At 40.6% G+C, this 23,970-nt stretch overlaps 2 protein-coding genes across 2 annotated transcripts in view; one reads left to right on the top strand and one right to left on the bottom strand.

The window, feature by feature from the left end:
* LOC145452069 (tyrosine--tRNA ligase, cytoplasmic-like) overlaps positions 1-23,970 on the top strand; it is a 539,006-nt gene that overhangs the window by 449,632 nt on the left and 65,404 nt on the right. The gene's annotated exons all lie outside the window — the stretch shown is intronic.
* Positions 8,706-23,047, bottom strand: LOC145452316 (dynein axonemal intermediate chain 4-like). Its single transcript, XM_080330522.1, has 17 exons — positions 22,884-23,047; positions 21,725-21,890; positions 20,697-20,890; positions 19,551-19,672; positions 19,336-19,492; positions 18,868-18,988; positions 17,764-17,980; positions 15,877-16,104; positions 14,734-14,849; positions 14,537-14,674; positions 13,753-13,904; positions 13,019-13,173; positions 12,271-12,383; positions 11,377-11,552; positions 10,640-10,789; positions 8,918-9,071; positions 8,706-8,851 (listed from the first exon to the last, which is right to left on the bottom strand). The coding sequence occupies exons 1-17, from the start codon at positions 22,922-22,924 to the stop codon at positions 8,786-8,788; spliced, it is 2,466 nt and encodes an 821-aa protein (XP_080186648.1). The 5' UTR covers positions 22,925-23,047; the 3' UTR covers positions 8,706-8,785.

The raw sequence follows: 23,970 nt of genomic DNA, 5'->3' as shown, positions 1-23,970 counted from the left end.
GTAGTCTAGCAGCCCATTACGTGTCTTGGTAATCTGGAAAATCCAGCGTTTTTGAACGTTATGCCTGTTTTAGCAGACCACTTTTGAAGCTTTATGGACAAAAGACATAAAATATGTTTTCCGCTTTTTAGAAGTGGTATTTGTATTTCAATGTCAATTGCGAGTATCATACTTTGGGTTCTAATTACTTTCAGTTATTTTGTCTGCGGAACATACATTTTGAAGCATGAAAGCAAGTAGCAAGCTATTTTCCGAAAATAGAGCTACACAAAATATAACCTTTACGATGGACAATATTTGTTATCAACGTATACTAAAGTGATGAAACCATATCCTATACAACTTCTAGGTATTGCTCTTAACCTAAACCGGGGGCCTTATAATATGGGGTATAGGGCGCCATGCCATGATATTCTCCAAAACGGGGTCACCCAGGAAACAAAGGGTTAGTATCGCATTTTCATATCAATACTATAATTTGTATCCCATGATGCAAAAGAATGCTTATTCTGTCGAAAATTGATACCTCCTGCGATGCATCAATACGAATCAAGCTGTATGCACCTTGTGAATATCTCAATTTGCAGCTTTTGACAGTCCATGCGAACGAATTAAGACTGTTTTCGAAACTACTTACTTACTTGAGTAGATTTGAAGTCAGTCAATTCTACTTCTACTTCAAGTAGTTTTAGGTGGCTTATTGAAGAAGTAATTCTACTCGTACTTGAGTAGATTTTCTCGTCGCTACTTCTACTTCTACTTGAGTAGCTTTCTTGACTACTTTGACCACCTCTAATTGCTAGTTTGCGAAACGGTAGTTTCAAACGTTATGGTGGGCCATATTTACTGCAAAGAAATATTTGATATAGGCGACAATGCGGTGTAAGCGGAACCAAGCAATCCGGTACCTAAATTATATTCACTGATACTTTCGTCAAAACATATTCGTCACTCTGTAGCGTACCGCTCCATGATTAACCTGTAATTAGCCCCGCTGATCACTGATTATGTTACTGCTAGGCTACGTCTTGTTGTGTTGTACTCTTTTACGGGGAGTCGCTTTTAGTCACCGCCCGAGGCAGTCGCTTTTAGTCTCCGCAGGACGAGCATCGTCATGTTTTAGTTGTTTTATTAAAAGAGCAATGCTGACTTGTCTACTTTGACTTATCGAGCCGCGGACCAAGAAGAACGTGCGCCCACAACAGAGCACGCTATATCTTGGTGACCCCGACGTGATTTCGCTAGCCATCCTAGCCGACGTGATTTCGCCAGCCGACTTGAAACCCGACGTGCGCTAGCCTCGACTCGAATCCCTTGCTACGCTGTATTTGAACAATCGATGGAATATATTGCCAGCTCGGCCAATTTCACTGGTGCCCCGAGGATGCCGCCACCGGTGGTACATTTCTGGTCCCATTCGCCAGAGTCATGGTTTGTTTCGGTCGAAGCCGGATTCGTCAGTTATGGGGTTACCGACTCTGCGGCGAAGTATTTTCACGTTCTGAGATGTCTGGACGGCAAGCAGCTCGAATACCAGCTCGAATCGATCCGTTTAAAGTTACCTGGCCCAGAAGACGACGACTGCTACGAAGTATTGCGTGATCTTCTGATGCGTGAGTACGCCGTTCCCTTACGAGACCGTGTTAGGGAACTTTATAGTGATCGCTGTAGAGATTTAAAACCCTCTGACCTACTGAAAAAATTGCGAAATGCAATGGGGGCTCTATCAAACACACCAGGTTCCGACTGTTATTTACAGGAAACGTTCCTTCACCATTTGCCAGATCATATTGCTGGGATATTGTCGTCACATGTAGACGATACCGTGGAACAGCTTGCCCTACGAGCTGATAGTATATACACTCGCGCTTCTCCTCGTGCGGGTTCAAATCATTACAGTTATCCTCAGACTAATCAATTAGATGAATTGCAACGAACTGTTCTATCGATAGCTCGAGAGGTCAGGGAATTGAAAGCGATACCTTCGACACTACATTTACCTGCATCGGGCGGACAAAGCTGGCACAATTTCAATCGTAGTTCCGTTTCTCGCCCTGGACCATTTACACATGATCGACTGGCTTTTCGAACGCTGTCAAACCGTTCACAGACACGTGGTGAGGTAACTCGATTTGCTCATCTGCGTGGTACGAATCAGTTTGTGCTTTTGTCATGATAAATTCGGTGATCGAGCTCGAAACTGCCGTCCACCCTGTTCCTACTCTTCAAATCGCCCTTTTTTAGACGGAGGCTTCGTGAGGGATCGCAACAATTTTCAACAGTGAATGCTAACTTCGAATGTCAAAACCCTTTATTGCATATGCGAGATTCGATTTCAGGGCAGATTTTCCTCGTCGATACAGGAGCATCCGTTTCTGTTCTACCGACTTCAAGTAATGTTTTCAAGAATAAACCAGGACCGAATCTGTACGCTACAAATGGATCAAAAATTGCAACGTTTGGAACGAGATATTTACGGATCGAGTTCTCCAATAAACACAAGTATGGATTTCGATTCTGTATTGCCGATACACACATTGCCATATTGGGGGCTGATTTAATTAAGCGATTTTCTCTCATCGTTGATTTGAGGAACAATTGTCTGATTGATACTGTTTCAGGAGGTTTCATTCCGGGCTGGAAGTGTAATTCAGTAGTTCGCGGGTTGAACTTTATAGCGCCTGATCACCATAAGCCGTACATAGACCTTTTGTCAAGCTTCAACGACATTGTCGTTCCACGGAATGCAGCAGTACGAGCTAATCACGGTACTGTACATCGTATTATTACGAACGGATGTCCCACTCGTTCTCGCTGTCGCCCATTGCCGCCCCATTTGAAACAGAAGGTGAAGAATCGATTGCAAGAGATGTTGAAGTCCGGTGTAATCGTTCGCTCAAAACCGCCTTTCGCCTCTCCCATTACTGTCGTACCAAAGGGGTTAGACGATATTAGAATCTGTGTCGACTATAGGAAATTAAACAAGCAAACGGTCAAGGATTGCTGGCCTGTCCCATTTCTGCGTGATTTTACCAATGAACTGTCGAACTGTAATGTTTTTAGCAAAGTTGACTTAGCGAAGGCGTACCATCAAATTCCTCTTCATCCGGACGATCAAGAGAAGGCTGCTTTTATTTGTCCCGAAGGACTATTCCAACCCTGACGATGACGTTCGGCTTGACCAACGCTTGTAGTACTTTTAGCCGTTTTATATCTGAAGTAACCGAAGGACTGGACAATATATTTGTGTTTTTAGACGACATTTTAATTGCGACTCGGACTGAGGGTGAGCACATGGCAACATTAAAGGAATTGTTCTCAAGGTTTCGTAAGTTCGGACTGGTCATAAATGTCGATAAGTGCAGTTTCGGTAAGGAAGAAATCGAATTTTTAGGTCACCTTGTTAATGCAAGGGGAATTAGTCCCTTACCATCAAAGGAGGTTGAGGTAATCTCTAACTATCCTCGTCCCGAAAATGTGAAACAACTACGTTCATTCCTTGGACTAGTCTGCTATTACCACCGTTTTGTCAAAAACTGTGCCGAGATTTTGAAGCCACTTTATGACGTAGTCAATGCAGCATCGAATAAGCGTGATCGTGTCAAATGGACAGATAGTGCTAACTCAGCTTTCGAACGCATCAAGACCGAACTGTCCGATAATGTCATATTATCCCACCCGATTCACGATGCTGAACTGTCACTTGTGGTAGACGCAAGTCAAGTCGGAATTGGAGCTGTTTTGCAATAGAAATGTGATGATTCGTGGTCCCCCTTAGCATTCTACTCGAAAACCTTGACTCCGAGACAGCGCAAGTACTCCGCATTTGATCGCGAGCTTTTAGCGGCTTATTCAGCAATCAAGCATTTTCATGTCCAACTAAAGGGTAGGAAATTTCAACTGATCACCGATAATGACGGGCTTGTAAAATCGTTAAGGAATCCAACTGACAGACTTCTGGATCGTCAAGCAAGACAGTTGGAATGCATCTCGGAATATACCGACGACGTCAGACACATCAAAGGGAATCTGAATACGGCTGCGGATACTGAGATAGTGTAATGGTTATGCGTCCGGCTTCTCGAGCGGTAGGTCGTGGGTTCGATCCCCGGCCGGGTCATACCAAAGACCGGAAAAATGGTATCCGCAGCTATCCTGCTAGGCGCTCAGCAATCACGGATAGCATGGAGGAGAAAAAAAAACGGGGGCGCAGACTAGATGACCTCATGGGGCCGTATCGCAACTACGTCGCCAAAGCATCTCGATGGTGCAGGCGAAAAAGAATATCATCTCTCTCTCTCTCTCTCTCTCTCTCTCTCCAGACTGCAGGTGAACGCGATTTTTCCGAACACTGTTCCCATCACAGCAGAAGCATTACTAGAAGCCCAGAAAGATAATAATGAGCTCAAAGAACTCCTCGCTAACGCTGGTGACCATTCGTTGGATCTCGCGGAAGTGCATTTCGAAGAGTTGAACGATGCTATCATCTTCGACAAATCGTTACCTGGTAGAGAACGTTCCTGCGCCGCTACGAAAGACTGTAATGCAGAGTGTGCATGATATTTCGCACCCCGGTATACGCGCGACCACTAAGTTAATAGCTGAACGTTCTGTATGGCACGGTATGAAAAGACACGTGAACGATTTCGTCCGTCATTGTCAGCAGTGTCAACGATCGAAGATTCATAGGCATACTCGAACTGCAATTACCAATCTTCCCGTCCCTTCCGAACGCTTTCATACGGTTAACGTGGACATTTTGTCACTCCCGAATAGGGCTGGGCAAAATCGAGTACCTGAGTGATTCGATTCTGAATCACGTAATATGCTTCAAGTCGAGTCGAGTAAACGAGTATCACTCATTATGACGTCACAACAGGATGTACCATGTCGAAGTCCAAATATGAACCTTTTATGCCACCACAAAGAACGTAATGCCTGTTATCCATTACATTAAAGATACTTTGGTATTTTCTCGACCATACCGATTTCATTGCACTTCTTAACAATTTTGTTGGATGATAATGACTTCGGAAATGTGTTATTTCCAGTAACGTTCGTAGCTTTAAACTGTGCCTGGTAGGCTCAAACACGGCCAATCAAGGTTTCACGGCTTCCTCAGTGGAAAATAGTATCAAAACTATAATTCTCGTCAGTAAATTAACTTTCAGTTGCGAGGACCGTATAGTTTCAGTACTCGAAAACATCGTCTTTTACTACTCGACTCGAATCATTAAAATTACTACTCGATTCAGATTCGAGTACTCGAATCATTTTGCCCAGTCCTACTCCCGAATAGTTGCGGCTACTCGTATATTCTGATGTGTGTTGATCGCTATACTCGCTGGCCTGTATGTGTTCCCATGATGGACATTCGTGCCCAAACTGTTATTGATGCGTTTAGTTTTGGCTGGGTGTCGAATTTCGGCTCACCCCGTAAAGTAATAACCGACCGAGGAAGTCAGTTTACCTCGCTTGAATGGACTCGGTACATGCAATTCTTGGGTATTTTCCATATCACAACCTTGGCGTATAAGCCGGAGCAAAATTCTCTTGTCGAACGCTATAACAGAACTTCGAAAGCCTCCCTCCGCGCATTAGAAAGTCCTCATAATTGGTATCATCATTTAGGCTTAATTGTTTTAGGGCTGCGATGTCCTGTCAAGGAAGATCTCGGTTATTCACCAGCAGAGCTTGTGTATGGCACTTCCATTCGATTACCCGGTCAATTAGTCAATCCCTCTTCCAGTGGTAATAACGCTAATGATTTCAACTACGTCGGTGAATTAAAACGGCTTTTTCTCAGCCTTGGGTGAGATGCCGACTAAGCTTCATTCGAATCAAAAATCTTATGTCCCAAACGATTTGAATAATTGCACCCACGTTTTTTTGCGGATAGATGGTCATCGTAGATCACTCGATCCGGTTTATTCTGGACCACATCAAGTTTTAAAATGCACGAGTAAATGTTTCACAATTCAAACGAATAAGGGTCCGTATGACGCCTCAACCGACAGGCTTATACCTGGCAGACTTCACATCGAGTGTCTCGACTTGACGCCACCGCAAGTTGACACTTCGCGAACAAACTCTGTGTCGGCCAGTCGCCGTATTATTCGTACTCCACATCCACTTGAATGATTTTGTGCTGTCACCAGTATTTAAAATGGATATTTAGTGTGTTACTCATTCACTTTTCCGCCATCACTTGTATTTTTTCTCAACAGGCTCCTTCATCTTCTGTATGTTCTATAAATCGTGTCTTGAGCCTTTCACATTGTAAAGTGCATCATTATCGCTAAACGAATAATAGTGTCGTTTATAACTTTACCACCACGCCCATCTCACTTTCATTAGTCGTTAGAACATTTAGAATTGAACTCGTATTCGAAACCTAAACTGTAATCACTACCTTGTCATGCTGGTAGTGTCCTTCATTCGTATATACTTGAATCGCCGACTGATGTAGTGTCCATATTATATCCTAAAGCTTTTACCAACCAGGGGGGCCCTTGTAGCGTACCGCTCCATGATTAACCTGTAATTACCCCCGCTGTTACTGCTAGGCTACGTCTTGTTGTGTTGTACTCTTTTACGGGGAGTCGCTTTTAGTCCACGCCCGAGGCAGTCGCTTTTAGTCTCCGCAGGACGAGCATCGTCATGTTTTAGTTGTTTTATTAAAAGAGCAATGCTGACTTGTCTACTTTGACTTATCGAGCCGCGGACCAAGAAGAACGCGCGCCCACGACAGAGCACGCTATAACTCCATAACTACTTTGCTCGAAGCGCAACAAAATTTCCCGGCTTTAATTGACTTCTATGAATATTAAATGTTGTTACTCCGTAAAAACAGCCCCGAATTTCCTCTGGCTATCTTTCGTATTATGGGATTAAACTACTTGTACTTGACAAACTGAAAAAATTAAGTAGATCACAAAATATTACGAAGTGTAAGTAGGGAAAATCAGATATACTTGAGTAAGTAACAGAAGTAGAGGAAAACTACTTGAGTACTTCAAAAAAGTAGAAGTACTTCGTTACTGACTACCTCTGGAAATAGTCAAGTACTTATAACGAACATTTTAAAACATCAGCATTATTCCGCATAGGCCAAGGGTGCTTCGACTACTTCGTACAATATAGGGCTATATCCTACCACATGCAATGCTGACCCTGTTATTTGGAACTGTATATCATAGGGTTGCCATACGTCCGGAATTTCCCGGACATGTCCGGAATTTCACTGTTAAGACTGCGTCCGGGAGGAATTTCTAAAATATGCCTAAATGTCCGGAATTTTTAAGTAAGCTCATAATTTCTTTCCAAATCCACAGAAACGATATTATTTTTGGACACATGTAAGCTACATGAATTTTTTTTTTCGCGCTGCGCGCGATTTAGTATCACATTTATTGGTTTTAATATGGGGACTACTACCCTCGCAAACTGCGATCAACAAATAAATAAAAATAACATTCAGTTACCGAAATAAGTCTCGTTGTTATCGCAATTACAGAATAACCGTATATTCATAGAGTCGGTTTAAGTCGTTTGGTCATGACCCAACGATGTAGGCCTACAATTACGCTCCTTGCATTTTCGAAGTCATCATACTCCACCAGCTCTACCGCTAACTCTGATCATGTGGGCGGAGAGGGATCAAATTATATAATAATATATGGAAGAATCAATATTATTGACATATTCATTAAAATCATTTAACGACCAGATGCATATAGAAACCAGATGCATATAGTATCATCATTCATCATTGGTTTATCAGCAATTTTATAAGTTCAATACACCACAAAAAATGCGATACAATGAAAAGAAAGGAGGATGTCGAAGCGACTAGGAGTTGTCTATGGAATCGGACACCCACCTTGGCCTAGGCGATGTAAAGAGGAGGCATGCACACTGAATGAAAGTAAAGAAGATAGTATAGAAAAAGGAAGCGACAAGAAATAGGGCGGCATGTCAGGGGAAGCGAGATCGATAGGTCAATCGTGGTCCGGTAATCTTGAGGATGGCCCCCCACAAGTTGCATCGATTACCCTACGGTGGGCTCAAGATCAGTGTTTATTTGGGCGGTATGGGGCTGAACAAATGTGGCTTCAGCCCTGGTTACAACTTACAACACACAACCACATACTCCTGAACCGGATCGTGATCACCTCTAGTCGATAGACAAAGCTTTGCTGGTGTGACGTCATATTCATCTACCTCATTTTGAAATCCGCTAGTGGGAGCTCAAGAGCGTCCGGAATTTGGATTACAAAAATATGGTAGCCCTAGTATATCACCACCATCCATACGGGCCTTCTGTGCCACACATCTTTGAAAATAATTATCCCGTCACCTCATCCCAAGTTGGCACTATGCTGAGTTAGATAAGGCCAACCAAATTTGAAAAAAAACCTCTGTAGTCAGACCAATGGCCCCTACCCATAGTCACATCGAGCACACCTTAACCTCTACATCGTTAAGTTTCTTGTGTTATTATTTTTATACACTAATATCGCTGTCTTTTCCGTGAGACGAATCAATGGAGTATGTCTCACGCCCTCTCCTGTCTTTTCATTGCATCGATATTTTGTGGCATATTGAACTGATATAAATTATTACAAATATTGATTCTGAACTTATAGATTCTATACTGCACGTCAACTGGTGCACAAGGGTGTGTAACAAATCAAGTGTATTAAAATATATATATTTCACTATTCGAATCGACGCAGATGCCACGACGCACAGTGCGATAACACGGCGTGGAACAAAACATGGCTCAATTCTTTTGCTGCAGTCGGCTGTTCAGAGTGCCTTCTATAATATCGTTGAGAGCTTCGTGGCTCTGAAACGTGCAAGAACGGGCTGGATTAGCGACCGTAAGCGGCAGTAGACTCGATAAAGCACCAACCATTTTGTCGTCAACCTCTGACATGTTGCGCATCTGATACACAGATATGTGACCCTCGCTGTCTCCGACTAGAATGCTGTTGGAATTCTTTGAGAATACCACGCAGCTGAGCTTCACACCCGGGCTCACGAGGCTTACGATGATTGGGTCCAACCTGAACACAGGAACGGATTAGGGTGGTAAAAGACATAGCCGCAGCCAGGATGAAAATGCATGGGGCTAGGGCAGAGATGGTTCAATATTTACAATAATGATGTGACATATGAAAAACAACTGACATTATAATGCCTGAGTCGAAAAGCCAGTGACCCAGGACGTTTTTTAATAATAGTAATATCACTGAATATAGGAATGGCTTATGATCAGATATGGTCAAAGTCAAAGCAAGCATCGTGACTAGAGGAAAAGTAGAACTAATTTCATAACCTTCTCAATTACAGGTTGAAGTAACGATTTTCAAGACAATCCGAAACTACTTAAACCAGAGAATTAATTTCATGCCTTGTTGTGATGACAATTTCGCACGGAAAAGTGATAAAAAAGTGTTCAAAAACTACTTTCTGCATAACAACATCAAGAGAGCAAATAGTAAATAGTTAGAAAGTAAAGAAGGAAATATTCTGAAAACACAATTACTCAATAATAAGTGAATGTCGGCAAAATCTCCTTGGGTAGGAGAGAGAAATATTTATGGATTTGCCCAACCAAAAAGAAAATACCATTGGCAGACGAAATAATAAAAAAGGAACAGAAAGGTATAGGACAGGGTGGGCTTGATATGACTCTGGGTAGGTTCAACTGGTCTGATCACACCCTACATTCAACAATTACAGATATTGTTTATAAATTTGGTTGCAATTGGTTGGGATCAATAAATTCAGTTTAGCTTATTCAAATAAATAATACTTGTATTACAAAATTGGGGTGGGACAAGTAGGTCAGTAATAGGAGATGAGGTGATGAAATAATTAATAAAGGAGTGATATGGAAGGTCCTGTATGGTTGTTTGTAGGTATTGAATTCTAAATAACAGGACCGACGTAGGTATGTTATGAGCACCTCTGCTTTTGCTAACAATACTTGATCTAATTAGCTGTGCACAAGTAAAAATCCCAAGTGTCACTAGGGCTGGGCAAAATCGAGTACCTGAGTGCTTCGATTCTGAATCATGTAAAATGCTTCGAGTCGAGTCGAGTAATCGAGTATCACTCATTATGACGTCATAACAGAATGTAATATGTCAAAGTTCAAATACACATCTTTTATGCGACCACAAAGAATATAATGCTAGTTATCCATTATATTAAACATGCTTTGGTATTTTTTCGACGATACCGATTTCATTGCAATTGGTGACATTGCTGTGGGAAGATCATGAATTCGGAAATGTGCTATTTCCAGTAGCGTTCGTAGCTTTGTACTATAAATATGTTTCATATGCTACGATGCAGCCAATCAAGGTTTCAAGGCATCAATAGCGAAAATTAGTATTGAAAATACAATTCTCGTTGATAAATTAACTTTCAGTGGCGAGGAGTGTATAATTTCAGTACTCGAAAAAATCGTGTTTTAGTACTCGACTCGAATCAATAAAATTAATACTCGATTCAGATTCGAGTACTCGAATCATTGTGCCCAGCCCTAAGTGTCACACACTCATTGCATTGAAAGGATAAGTCATATGTGCGTGGTCGTAGTCGCAAAATACTAAAACCAGCTTACGTGCTTTGAGACAAATCCCATATTTCAACGGCGCCCTCGTTGACGGAGCAAAACACAACGGGATTGTACGGCGACCAGCAGATGTCATTGACTGCTTTCGTAGACGAATGAAAATTGAGAACTGGCTTCATTTCGGACTGCGACCACAGTCTGAGAATGACAAAGCCACAGTTTATTCACATATAAAAGAACCACACATCACATTTTATAGGAAAGCGTGATTCAGTTGGATTTAAAATAGAAATGGTTGTTTGCAGGGTTGTAACCAAGTCACAAGTCAATCTCCCTTTTATAGTTTTGACTCGAGTAGTTAAGTCGAGTCATTTTCAATTCACTACCGAGTCAAGTCTGATGATGACAATGATGCCTGTTGGAATGGAAGTACTAGTTTCTTCCTAACCCAAAGTTGTATCGCAAAGAAATGAAGTTAATTTAAATCATGTTATTGAAATTACTGCAACAGATTAGAAGTTCTACTTGGTTGCACTTGAGAGTTATGTCGGGGTATCAGTATTGGCTGCAAATTCTTATATGAGTCGAGATCTAGCGTAACAGGAGCTGCGCATAATCGGGGATAATTAAAATGTAAAGTAGTGGAGTAACAAGCTAGATCTCTTTCAATAATTCACAGCAGTTGTAGAAACTTGGCAGACGACTCAGTATTGAAATGACAGCGAAAATAGAAGGCGTGATGCTATTAAAAACTTACAGCACCTATCGCAATGGTAAAAAGTTACCTTATACTCCAATCTGAACTTGACGACAGGAACACATCCGGGGAAAACGGTGACCATCGCAATTTATAGACGGGTCCCGTGTGACCGACATAGGTGTCGAGGTATTGTTCGTTATAGGAGCATGAGCATTTGTGGATTGCACCTTCCTCAGTACCGGCCAGGTAGATGTTGGTATCCTGCAATTTTGTAAGAATGTTTCATGCGTGCACCGCGGGCATTGAGAGTCCAAAGTGAGGGATTGATTGCTATGAGCTGTCAATATTAACTTAGCGCGGTCAGACATGGTCAAAGTAGTCATTATTGGTACTAAAGCTGACAATTTCACTCATAGAACTTATGCACCTGTCCAAAAGCTACTTTCTGCTTTATAAAAGAGAAAGGGTAATAAATAAGTAGCTTTCCCTAAAAAACTGTTGAGAACAAATGGGAATAGCCTAAAGACATAATCACACGAGTGTTCAGAAAAGTAGAAATTGCTTCATTACTGACCATCTGTGACAGTGGTATTATTAATCTACTATGTCAAGAATGTCCAGTCATTTTTCTTTGCATTAAGTAAGTACGTGAGTGTAATATATAGGCTGGCTTATAAATAGGGCCGGCCAGATTCGAGAACCTGAGTGATTGATTCCGAGTAGACTAAACAATAATTAATAAGTTCAAATTGTACTCTTTCGCAGTTACAAAGACGGTTGGAAAATAGCGTCGGAACTATAATTATTATCGTTGATAATGTAACTCTTGATGGAAAGGTCGTACATTGCAGCGTTAAAAAAATACTCTCCCACTACTCGACTTGAAGCATTACAATTAATACTCGATTTGGATTCGAGTATTCAAATCGTTGTGGCCAATCTCAGTTATGATAGTGTTGCTGACGGCAGCCGATCTTACTTTGCTATGAAAATCAAAACACAATCCAGGCGCTTGTCTGGATATGAACGCTTCCGCTTTCTCTTTTTTCTTCTGCTGATTCTTCGGCATGGTACGTTTCAGTTTCATGAGATCTGCGTCAGGACATGAAAGAGTAATTCAGAAAACGTCCAAAAAGTGACAGACAATATGATCAGCAATCGTCAAATACAGTAACAGGATGATATCCGCCAAATTGCGATGAAAGTATCACAACTGTGTCTCTCGTTATTGAGAGGGTCTCGGTACAGTTCTACTGACCCGCGTTCAAAATAGAAAGCAATTCACGTTAATGAGTGTCAAAATCTTTTTGAAACCCTAACTCATCCTAACACTAACTATTTAGACTCTTTCAGTTTTGTCGCTGGCTATTTTGCAGTCAGGATGTCATTTACAAGGCACTGTTGCTGATATGATGATCTGAGTTTGACGCTTAAAGTTTAATATATGAGATATGACTAGTTAAGCGATGAAGACTTGAAAATGTCTCTTTATATGAACTTTTGTTTGAGTTTCAGCTAAAAGTGGGTTGATGTACATTGCAAAGTGTACCATATGTGCTGTAGTCTACACTGTACAGCCATATTGGCAATGCATTTACATAAACTCCAAATCTCAATAGGTCTGTGACATTCATGAGTATATTACATATTGGTCTAATACCATAATAATGCTTTATCATTACTTACTTTGGTCGGGACATGGACATTAAAACAGACAATATTCTCACCGCTAGATTCAAAACCCTTCCGTATGGACCACTGCACGATTCTGCCGTCTGCGCAAATGGATATCAATATTTCTGACTTGTCATCACCAGTACCGCGGTCGCGATCCACCCAGACCAGCTGCCAGACAGGGCTGGAATGCTTCCCTACACATTCACTGAAGAAAAAGGGAACAGTTATTCACAAAGAATAGGACAGATAGAGTAGGGGAAAGATACGACAGTTTCTTCAACTAGACTCCGACTTTTACAAATTACTGTGCTTGATTTTTATAATGCACAATTAGAACTAGAACATCTCATTGTGGAAGATTGCAATTACAGCTAGAGAAAAAACCAACAAGCTTTAAAAATCACAACCAACTTGAACACAACTAATCAAATGCAATTCCAAAGCAATGTTCTCTGTTTGATCAGCAACAATTTTTTTTAAATGTACAACTAGGACTAGAACTACTCAATTTTCACATATTGCCAAGTAAGGCTGAAATATTAGGATGTTTGAAACCTCAACGCCTGGTAGGAGCAGAGGAAGGCAGCTTATTTTCGTATCCACTTTCCGCGCTTGGATGATGGGGACGCAAAGAAACCATAATGTCATCGATTAGGACTATAGAGTGGTATTAAAATAACTCCAAAAAGTTCAGTGCCAAATTTGACCATAGAAATTACAGCAAATCATTGGGAAAGAGAGGAATAATCAGCTGATAACGCAATAAAACGGTACAATAACTCACAAGCTGTCTAAAACTGGAGAATCTTTCGTCGAGCGAACGTTGTAAATGCTCACTGTCCCGTCATAAAGACCGACCGCCAACAAGTTCGGATTCGCCGCGCTGAAATCTACAGCGGTAACACCTGCTTTTGTGTGGAACACTCTTTCTGGATACTGTACAATAGAAATCGAAACTCACACGTATAGCAATATGTCAATGAAATGTGTTAACAAAGAATAAGAATTTGAAATATTTCTTAATGGAAAATAGCGAAATTCATCACAAAAATGCCATGACTTTTCATTAGAATTACATATGGACAAACAATTTGAGTACTTAAATCCGAATCGCGTATCAATTTTGATGATTTGAACCGAATAGCAGGAAAAAATATTTTTTGAGTCCCGAAATTACACGTAGGCCTACTTAATTTTTATCGCCAATACAAGTTACCATACCATCCAGGACATGTAGCACCAGATTATCTAGGTTGGTGGAAAGGACAGTACTGAGTATGGTGGTGTTTGAGCTGTAGTATTGTCTCAGATCATCAACAAACCGGAAACAAGTCTATAATAACTGTAAATAGCATTATTTATTTGAGGTACATACTTGGATAATTCAAGTCTGTCTGACATGATGCAGGGTACTTGATAACTAACATCAAAATTAAGGCATTTATCTTTTCAATAGAATGTATCGGGTGGAAGTATGGCGTCTCATCATTTAATTCTATGTTATCATTCCTTGCCAAACGCTCTCCAAGATGTTTCACCTACTACACCACAAAATTTTCGATACCCACCTCTGGATTTTTCAAATTCCAACAGCACGCGATTCCGTTTTTGTGTTTATCTTGCTCATTAAATCCAAACTGCCCGTACCCAACGGCTAAGATATCGCTGTTGATTCTGTTCCACGCCATGCTAGACACGTTGCGGCCCTGACCAAGGTATCTGAGTTGAGATTTTGAATTCAAGAAAAAAATATGGACCACCATACTTCCGTAATACTGCATCCATACGACCATAGTCTATCCAAAGTCGGTCCCATATTCGTCATGAGTTCAGGTGATGTTGTAACGCCAATGTCTTTCTCGGATTCCTCCTTATCTGGGTCTGAAATGAGTAAGCCATATTGACCTATACTACAGAAGTGGTTTCCCATATTTAGCCTACATATTTGTCTTTCAACTAGAGCATGTTAGATGATTGAACAATGAATATTTCTGATATGGTAGCTGTTGATTAAAGTTTTTTTTACCAGGTTAGATGTTCCATTAGGATCATACTTCTGGAGAAGACATTCAACAGTACAATTGTATCAAAGCGATTCACATGAATTCCCAGTAGAATATTGGTGTGAGTTGAGATTTGCGCAACAAAACATTGCCACTATTGTAGTATTGATATACCAGCTTTTTCGTCAATTAGAACATGGTACACATACCTAATGTGAAAAATGAAGCGGCCTATTGTGAGGTGTCTATTCACAATGAAAGCTAGTGAGCTTGGCGAATAAGACAGCTTTTCTTGTTCCAGCAATTCAACAATTACCATCACACCAATCACCAACAATTAACATTTGCATTGAAAAATGTCTATCAACCTTTCGAGCAATCTAACCTTCACGCCCAGACTTAGGAATTAGTGGTGCTGGGAAAAATTGGGTACCATATAGATTCGAGTGTAACAATCGTTACGACATCATACCAGTTGGGCAGAATACTCAATTATCAGTATAGGTACCTTTTGTGGACAAAGAAGACATCAAGTCCAGTTATATACTTGATCAAAAATTATTTCATAGCATTTTTTAACAATGCTGTAAGTTGATCGTGATTTCACAGTCACAAGGTGCAATGAAATAGGTAGGGTCCAAAAAATACCACATAATCTTGGATATGATGTAGAAGTGTTATTATGTTCTTTGCGGGCCCCAAAACGTACATATTTGAACTTTCCATATCATTCATACGGCTGTGACATGATCATGAGTGGTACTCGAGCACACAAATCAAAGCCTAGTGCTCGGTTCAAAATCGAACCACTCAGGTGCTCAATTTCCCCATCCCACTGATCAGTAGCAATGCCAGCTTATTCTTTCAATTATAATTATTAAATACAAAGCTCACCATCTACCTACCGAGAATCACAGGCAGTCCTCTGTACAGCGCCTGGCGTTGCTGATAAACGTTCTCCGTCACGACACGCTCCATTACCACCAGGTGCTGCTTTAACGAATCGGAACTGAGTATGAATTCAGCCGCGGGATCGCCGTCTCCCTCCGAGTTTGGATCGCCTGATTTTTGGTTGCCTGAATCTTTCTCCAATTCTCCCGACAGCGATGTTGTTATCATACTTCCTCTGCTTTCTGGAAACATAATCACAATCTTTCATCACAAAATCCATGGCATTTATAGACTTGACCAATTAGCTCATTCACAAAACAATGCTTCGATTCTCTGCTTTCAAGATGCCGCTAAATTGTATTGGCAATGACCTTGTGTAAGTTATTTAATTTCTAATTTTTCCACAATCCCGTGTGCTGCCATTTTTCTTCCCGCTGTTTTTTAATCACATTTTCATTCATTTTTCATTAAGTAATCTAACGTTTTGAGGGTGATAACTTTTATCTATGATGAGTGACTCGCCTTTGAAGACTATGTGATATTGAGTCTGCACCATGGTTATCTGTATCTATCACATTTCACTGAATTGCAATTTTGTGAAATACGTTACTGATTCAGAAGGTTGCCAAAAACCGATTCTGTCTCTAGCGCAATTGCTCCGCAATCATGGTAAGAAGATACTTTTTAGAAAATTGCTCAGTTTTTGGTGTCAACAGCGATTTTGCGTTTTCGCAAAGATGAATCTTGAAATGCCAAAAATAGCATCATAACATTTACAATTAAAAGTCCGCGACACCGGCCAAATCTACTTAATCAATTACTTTGACATACTGTCAGTTTTTACTTCCACTGGAGGTAGTTAGAGCAGACTTGGAAAACTAGATAATTGTAGTTCTTTAATAGGACTAATCAGAGCAAAAGGCCAGTAATCTAATTTTAATCTGATTTTTGATATGTATCTATGCTCCATGCTCTAATTTTAACTCTGATCTCGTTTCTGTTTTTTTTCGAAAATGCTACAGGAGAACTGTATAGTGTGGAACGAACCAAGCTTGGTGTGCAGACATTTGCCATTCTCTTGCTTATGTGAATGGACTGTGCTGTGATACGAACTGAAGTTGATTCTGTTGTAGGTCTCTAAATTTAGACATCAAAGTTTTTGCAAATTAATTCCAATATTAATTTGATTTGGAACGAACTGTGCAGTGTGCAGTCTACATTTCATCCTAATACCATCTAATTATGAAAAGGTGATCGTTAAGGCACGTTTTTGTTGCAGTCAAATCCATGGAAAATTGCACTCATTTTTCACAAATGTTGCATTAAACAGTTGCATTTAATATTCATAAAAGTTGCTCTAAAAATATACATTTCTGGACAAGTTCCTCGAAATTATTGGTGCATCATATACTCAAATCATTCCGTATCCAAACTCAATGTTGGCGACTTCAACAAAATCAATAGCCCGAAAAAATTGACCCAGTGAAAATATAATTTTTGGCGGTCAAGTCTGAATGTACGTCAAACCAGAAAGGGCCTCAAATTGAAGCGGCAGTGACATAATCAAGCGGTCAAGTTACAGATAGTGCCAAATATTTCCAGCAAAAAGTTAGTTGCATGAAAAATGGACAAAACTTGCAGAAAGTCGCAATATAAGATTCCTCCAAACCGCTTAAAACACCATGTTACTGAACTTTTGAGTATTTAGGAAGCTACCGGAAGTTGTTAAAAAAAGTTGCAAAAACTTGCCCTACTGATCATTTCCTAGTTGTCTTAGACATTACCCCTTATACTCGTAGTTGAGTACACATTTACAGCATCGCTATTTCTACTTGTACTGCTTTGACTGCCTCCTACCCGCGTATCACCAGAGACCCCTTCAACTAAACGCTGGTACCGACCTGTTATTCGCGAACCGGAGTTGCTGTCTTCCTCGCTGACAGACTTCATCTTGCTGCCTCCGACCGTGCTCAGAGTGCTCATGGGCCGGCTGATATCGCCGCTCGGGGTCCCTGTCCGCCTTCCCTCCTTGTCCAGCGTTTTTTCGGGCATCTCCTTCTGGAACGTGTCGTACATGTCCCAACTGGTGACGTTAATTCCCGTGTCCGCGAGCCCAATCTTAAGGTAAAGGGATTTAGGAAACTTCGGATAGGGTCCCGATCTCGATTGGACAATGGAAAATGGCCACAAAAAACAATACCGGTGTAAAGGGTTGTCATGACTCGGTTCGAGCAAATTTTTGTACTGACTCGACTTGCACTCGAGTCATTCTGCATCACTAGAACCAAGTCGTATGACTCGAGACTAGGACGGCCAATATAGAGATTTCATTGTAACTTCGAAGAATAGTAAGTCACCACATTATTGGTATTTCGTCTATCAGTCCTGATACCTGGAAAGTGGGGCCAGAAACTGTTAGGACTGAGGAAAATCCCTGTATTATGAATGCGAGCCATTCTATATCACTCGAGCAGAGTTGAAGAAAGTGGTTTCAATCGGGTTAAACTGAAAACTGAACAGTGGCCACAATGACTTGGACTCGGACTCGAGTCAAAACGCTACCGCTTGGACTCGACCCTCTGTTTGCTGACTTGGACTCGAACTTGACTCGAGTAAAAACAATAAAAGTGAGTTAGACTTGTGACTCGGAACCTTGCAAGTTGGTTACAACCCTGCGGTATGTTCATATTGCCAAATTTATTTCACTTGAATCTGTTTTTCTATGTAGCCTACTTATCAATATTACATCAAAATGATAATATTATTCCATTATTACGAATTTGTTCAATCCCACTTACTAACGTTCGATAATGATACGAATCACTCAAAAAGCTTTGAGTGCAAGAAATTTGATAAATGAATATATTGTTTGTTGCGAAATCCGAGTTCAGTACTTCTGGAAGCCCAGGAAGAAGAATGCTCGCAAAATTGAGGAAAAGAATACCGATTGCTCCATTACAAAACAATTTGTCGGGGAAGCTGGCACGCTGAAACGATTTTCCAACCTTTTCCGTTTGGACGTCTTTGTTTTTGAACGAGTCGTTAAAAGTTTGCATTCCGCGCTCCGTAAATTTATCGTTTCCTGCTCGCGATTTCAATAATTCCTCGTACGCTTGATTTTTCGCTCTGTAGAAGGAGTTGATCAAGGATGATGAGAAATTCATTCGTGTTTTGGCTGGCGTTACGCGGACGCATAAAAAGGTGTGTATGCCCCAGGGTTGTAATGACTCGTGTGTCAATCTTTTGTTGACTCGACTTGTATCAATTTGCGTGCTTGACTTGGACTCAAGTCATTACGCGTGACTCGACACATTCTACATAAGTTATTCAAGTCTCATATATCAGAACTGATAATTGAAAAACAGACCTAGCAAGTATCTTTCATCCGCTTGGATAAATATGTTTAGAGTGGCAAGATGATTCAAGTATTCTCATCATCTTGGCCTGTCCTACAAATAAATATCAGCACATACTCAATAACAGTGTGGTCTTCGGATTCCGTTGAAATTGAAACGCCCTTCTGCTCAAAAAGCCACATCGTGTCTGTCTCATCCAACGCGATATCGACCATTTTGTCCAAGTCCTCTTCCGCCACCACTTCTTTTACCTCTTGCCGCATGATTTGAACGTCTACGTGAAAAGCTTCATGTTAGGATCATACTGTGACCCGCCACAAAATCGTACCTACCACCAAGTCCGGTTGTGATCTCCACCCCGCCTTCTGATATTTCCCCGGCAGAGTCGATGGACGACAGAGTCTTTGATTTCGAGAGAGAGTCTCTCGGCATTTTGGAGCCGTCGAAAACCGATCTTAATTCACAAACGGAAATTCGAATCACAGTTAACAGTAGATACCTCGTAACCACTCTAAGGGGGTGGAAGGTCAAAGCCACAATCTCATATGATTTGTGGTGTTACGTCCCTCTTTGCCAACATTGGCTGAAGGCGATTAGTAAATCACAGGGTTGCAATCAAGTCACAAGTCAATCTCACTTTTATAGTTTTGACTCGAGTTAATTCGAGTCATTTTCAATTCATCACCGAGTTCGAGTCATGGTATTATGACTCGAGTCCAAGTCCAAGTCATTGTGTTGACTGCTCAGTTTCTGGTTACAGTCTTGGTAAACCCCTTGTTATAATTCTACTTGGTGATATCGATTGGTTCGCAATATTAATATACTAATTTTCCTCACTTTTGGCAGTTTTTGGTCGCATTTTCAAGTTCCAGTATCAATAGACGAAATCCCAATAGTTTGGTTACTTTACTATTTTTCGAAATTACAATGAAATGTCGGTCTTGCCATCTGAGCTTTGAGTCATATGACTTGGTTCGAGTCATGCGCAATGACTCGAGTCCAAGTCGAGTCAATACACATAATGACACGAGTCAAGTCGAGTCCTCAGAAAATCGTGACTCGAGTCATTACAACCCTGGTAAATCAGTAGCAAAATCGGATCCCCCACTCTCAGAAATACCGATACTATCTCCAAAATTTAGTAGCCCGTTTGGAATTCAGCAATTGGTATCACATTATTGCCTTTGTAGCAAACAATACAACAGCCCTTTTCAAGCCGAAGCCGCGCATTTCTGAACTGGTCTCTCAAAGGGAATAGTAGAAGTCATACTGATGTGCATCAAACATTCAATGCTATGTCTTCATTTAGTGTGTGAATCATGTTTTCATGGATTTGTTCCTTCAACAGTCTGTTGATGCACAGTCCATTTTGGGCTCAACTAATCTATTGTAATGTATTAGATGTGTAGTAAGATGGGTATTGTGGTAGATTTATAGGCCTCCTTTTCGATACGAGGAAATAAAAGTTCCATTTTTACCTGCTAAATGGTTGCGCGTAAGCACTGGTTGTCGCGGTTTGGAACAATGATCCCGCGGACATGAAATCGGTGAGCGTGTTGGTGGATTGTTCGCTGGTCGTAGCGAAAAGTTGGCTTTGATGTTTTAAAACGTTTGTGGAATCGTACGGGTGGAGACGTTTCGGTGTGACATCGATGCCGTCTTCGTCTCTCACCTGAATAATATAGGTGAGAGAGTGATTAAATGCTGTATTCTTCAAGATGCCTAACATTCCTAGATTAGATAAATTTCATGTCATTCTAATGCCGGGGTGTCAAACTCAAATGACGCTGCGGGCCGGATGTAAACCTTTGGATAGCTTGTGGGCCGCACCAGTCAATACTACCTCAAAATCGATGTCCTTGTGTTTCATTTGAATACGTCGCCTACACAATATTATATTACATTATATTACAGATCATAGGGGTTTAATTCTAGCAACACCTTTATTCGCAAACAATGAAATTGGCAATGATGCAATGATTGGGTCCAGCTAAATACAGTTATGAACCGATAGAACAGTGACTCTAACGATGATATAAGTTGACATATTTCTATGATGCCTTTTTTTTTGTCGTATAAAGGCGTCGACCCTGCGTAGGCCTATGCTTTGTAAGGAATACAGAGGTTTTAGCTTTAAATGTGAACGTTGGAATTAGCTTCATTATTATTATCAGCAGTGGAGCAGTAGTGCGACCAAAGATATTTCAATTTATATTAGTGCGCAATTATTATATTATCTATATAACCTGCATATAAGGGTTTCGCATTGGCGTTTTCACTTCTGTGAATAACCCAATTTTAATCAACGTGTCAAAACACTGTGATCTCAATATGCAATTTATTGCGTTCGCATAATTGGGTGTCAATGTGAACGACTTGTTCCTAATGGTGACTAGAAACCGCAACACCGCAGCCGAGTGATTATAAAGTGACCTATTGACATACTCGACATTTGCTGGACATATTTATTCAGACAAGGCTGCCTTTGAGCGAATAATGTACTTACGATTCTTTGAGCATGGAGCCCGGTTCTAGAATCTGCAAATTTCAATTCTGACCCATTCACACTCCTGCGACTTTGAGATCCGGTTACCTCGCTTCGTCTGGGCGCAAAACGGTTTTGGCTGGTGGTAGATAACAAGCCACTGGTACGCGTTCCAGCCACCCGGGATCTGTAAAGAAATTTTTGGAATATATCCAACTAGCATCACTCGTAATGTAGAATGTAGATAAATTGAAATTTACAGTTCCAACAAAACAATAAGATCAAGGCACTCACCAGTTGCAACAGATTTTCACATACTAATTTGGTTAATTTACTATTCCTTGGTCCAATACTGCCAGCAACCAAGCTAATTTACCCTGTTAGAATCCCTATGCAGATTTTCTAAGCTTCCACTACTTCTTTATATGGCTTTGTTTTAAGATTAAATTCCCTTTTAAGAGAAAACTTCTGCCGAAATCATTCACTTTTCACATTGAATTTAGTCAATTAGGATGTTATTATGGAATAGGCTACATTTTCATCAGATTCAAGATAATTATAGCAATAATCGCTGGCCCAAGCCCAACTATAGATAGCCCAACTTTAAATTTTACATACATATTTGTAGGACTCTTGCGATGAATTTAATTTAACCACTTTGAAAAATGTTGTGGACTATTAACTTTTAAATTTAGAGGCACGTTATCTCAAAATAGTTCCACAGTTGATAAATCTTTCAGACTCTTTCGTAAGCAATTTCAAAACTTCACTTCTTCACATTCTATCTGTGTTTGTGTGCACTAGAATTTAAACGAATAGCCTACATTTCAGCAGAAAATTACAGTGCCTCACCTATCTTGAGTAGCTATACAGACAGCTTTGACCAATAATTGATCATATATCAATGAAAGTACCCGTAGGTTATCAGTATGGCCAATTTTCATCATGATTTCATCATTATTTCATGTGGAACAATTATGTCAATTGCACTACTATGTCCTACCGAATAATATTGCTGGGTCATCTTTTGCAAGAACGAGCTACGGTATCATTTCTGTGGTATATTATCCCGCGTGCATAAACTTATATAGCGATAAAACGTTCTGTATTAGTGTTCAAAAAACCGAATATTCGTTAAATACGGTAGTTCGAACATATTACTTGAAAAGACATAACTCACGTCATCACTCCCCTGGCTGGGGCTCGTCCCCCATGTGACATCTTCTTTTCCGTGTAATGAGTTCAGTGAAATTAAAGCTAATCCGACAAGGAGACAGGTTTTGTTATTATATTATATAATTCAAACGGAGCTGCGCCAGATCAAATTGGCAGCAAAAATGACTCTGTAGTGAAGCGTGACTACGTTACTATAGCAATGCTTGGTATCTGTTAGTGGCAGCAGAGATGAAGTCAACTGTCGAAAACTGTTCTTATTCATTTTTCAACATCTTCGCTCTTCACAAGACGAACATTGCACTAGTGCTTCTCTAAAATGCAATGAAGCGAATTCTCAACTTATTAGGGACGTGGCACTTTGAAATTATAAACATCTGTGATTGCAATCGGCCCTATTACCAATACACCGTTGCAGCCGGATGAACTTGAGTCATTTGCATTTGAGTAGGCCCGCTGAAGTGAGAGAGATCTGCCAACCTTACAAAACACAAAACCGGCAGGGTATCTTGTGAATGATCAATATCCATTGACGCAAACCCCAACTAAAATCCAATAAAAACTGTAGCGATGTGGATCGACACTTTTATCTGCATTCGAACACTTCCTACACGAGGAGAAGGATTATTAGTTGATTGAAACAAGCTTATATGTGATGCTAAATATCATTTTCTCGCAACAATGATCTATATATCAGTTGGCAAAGTATCGAATGTGACGAATAGTCGTATTCGAATTCGATGATTCCGAAGGAATCCGGAGCCAATGATGCACGGAGCTTTCAGATTTATTCGTTTTCAAGATCCGGATTCCGGATACGTCCTTGTCAGGATCTTTTATAGATACAAAAATCCAGTTGGTATGGCTGATTGAAATATTTAATCTGAATAAATCAGGTTTACTACTCACCTCTTCTAAGCAAAAGATATAACCAGAAGCCCTGTTCCGGATTCGACATCCCGAAATCTCTGATCGTCATGCATTGGTGATTAGGACGTAAGCGATGTTGGGAAAGAGCTCAGTGGGAAAGAGTGCTACATTTACGTTTGCAATGCTGATTGAATACGGTAATTCAGAAGACTTTCCGTATGTTT

The sequence above is a fragment of the Botryllus schlosseri genome, chromosome 12, assembly GCF_051294905.1.
Source record: "Botryllus schlosseri isolate E-star chromosome 12, Bs_hap1, whole genome shotgun sequence".
Lineage (NCBI taxonomy): Eukaryota > Metazoa > Chordata > Ascidiacea > Stolidobranchia > Styelidae > Botryllus > Botryllus schlosseri.
The sequence above is the reverse complement of the archived record's forward strand: the minus strand, read 5'-3'. Positions and strand labels throughout refer to the sequence as shown.

Excerpts from the sequence above, each read along its gene's own strand:
- LOC145452316 (XM_080330522.1), bottom strand. The coding sequence starts at position 22,924 with ATGTCACATGGGGGACGAGCCCCAGCCAGGGGAGTGATGAC. Across the intron at positions 14,850-15,876 it reads AGGACTGCCTGTGATTCTCG|ACCCAGATAAGGAGGAATCC; the intron begins GTAGGTAGATGG and ends TACTCATTTCAG. Across the intron at positions 14,675-14,733 it reads ATGGATGCAGTATTACGGAA|GGCCGCAACGTGTCTAGCAT; the intron begins GTATGGTGGTCC and ends TACCTTGGTCAG.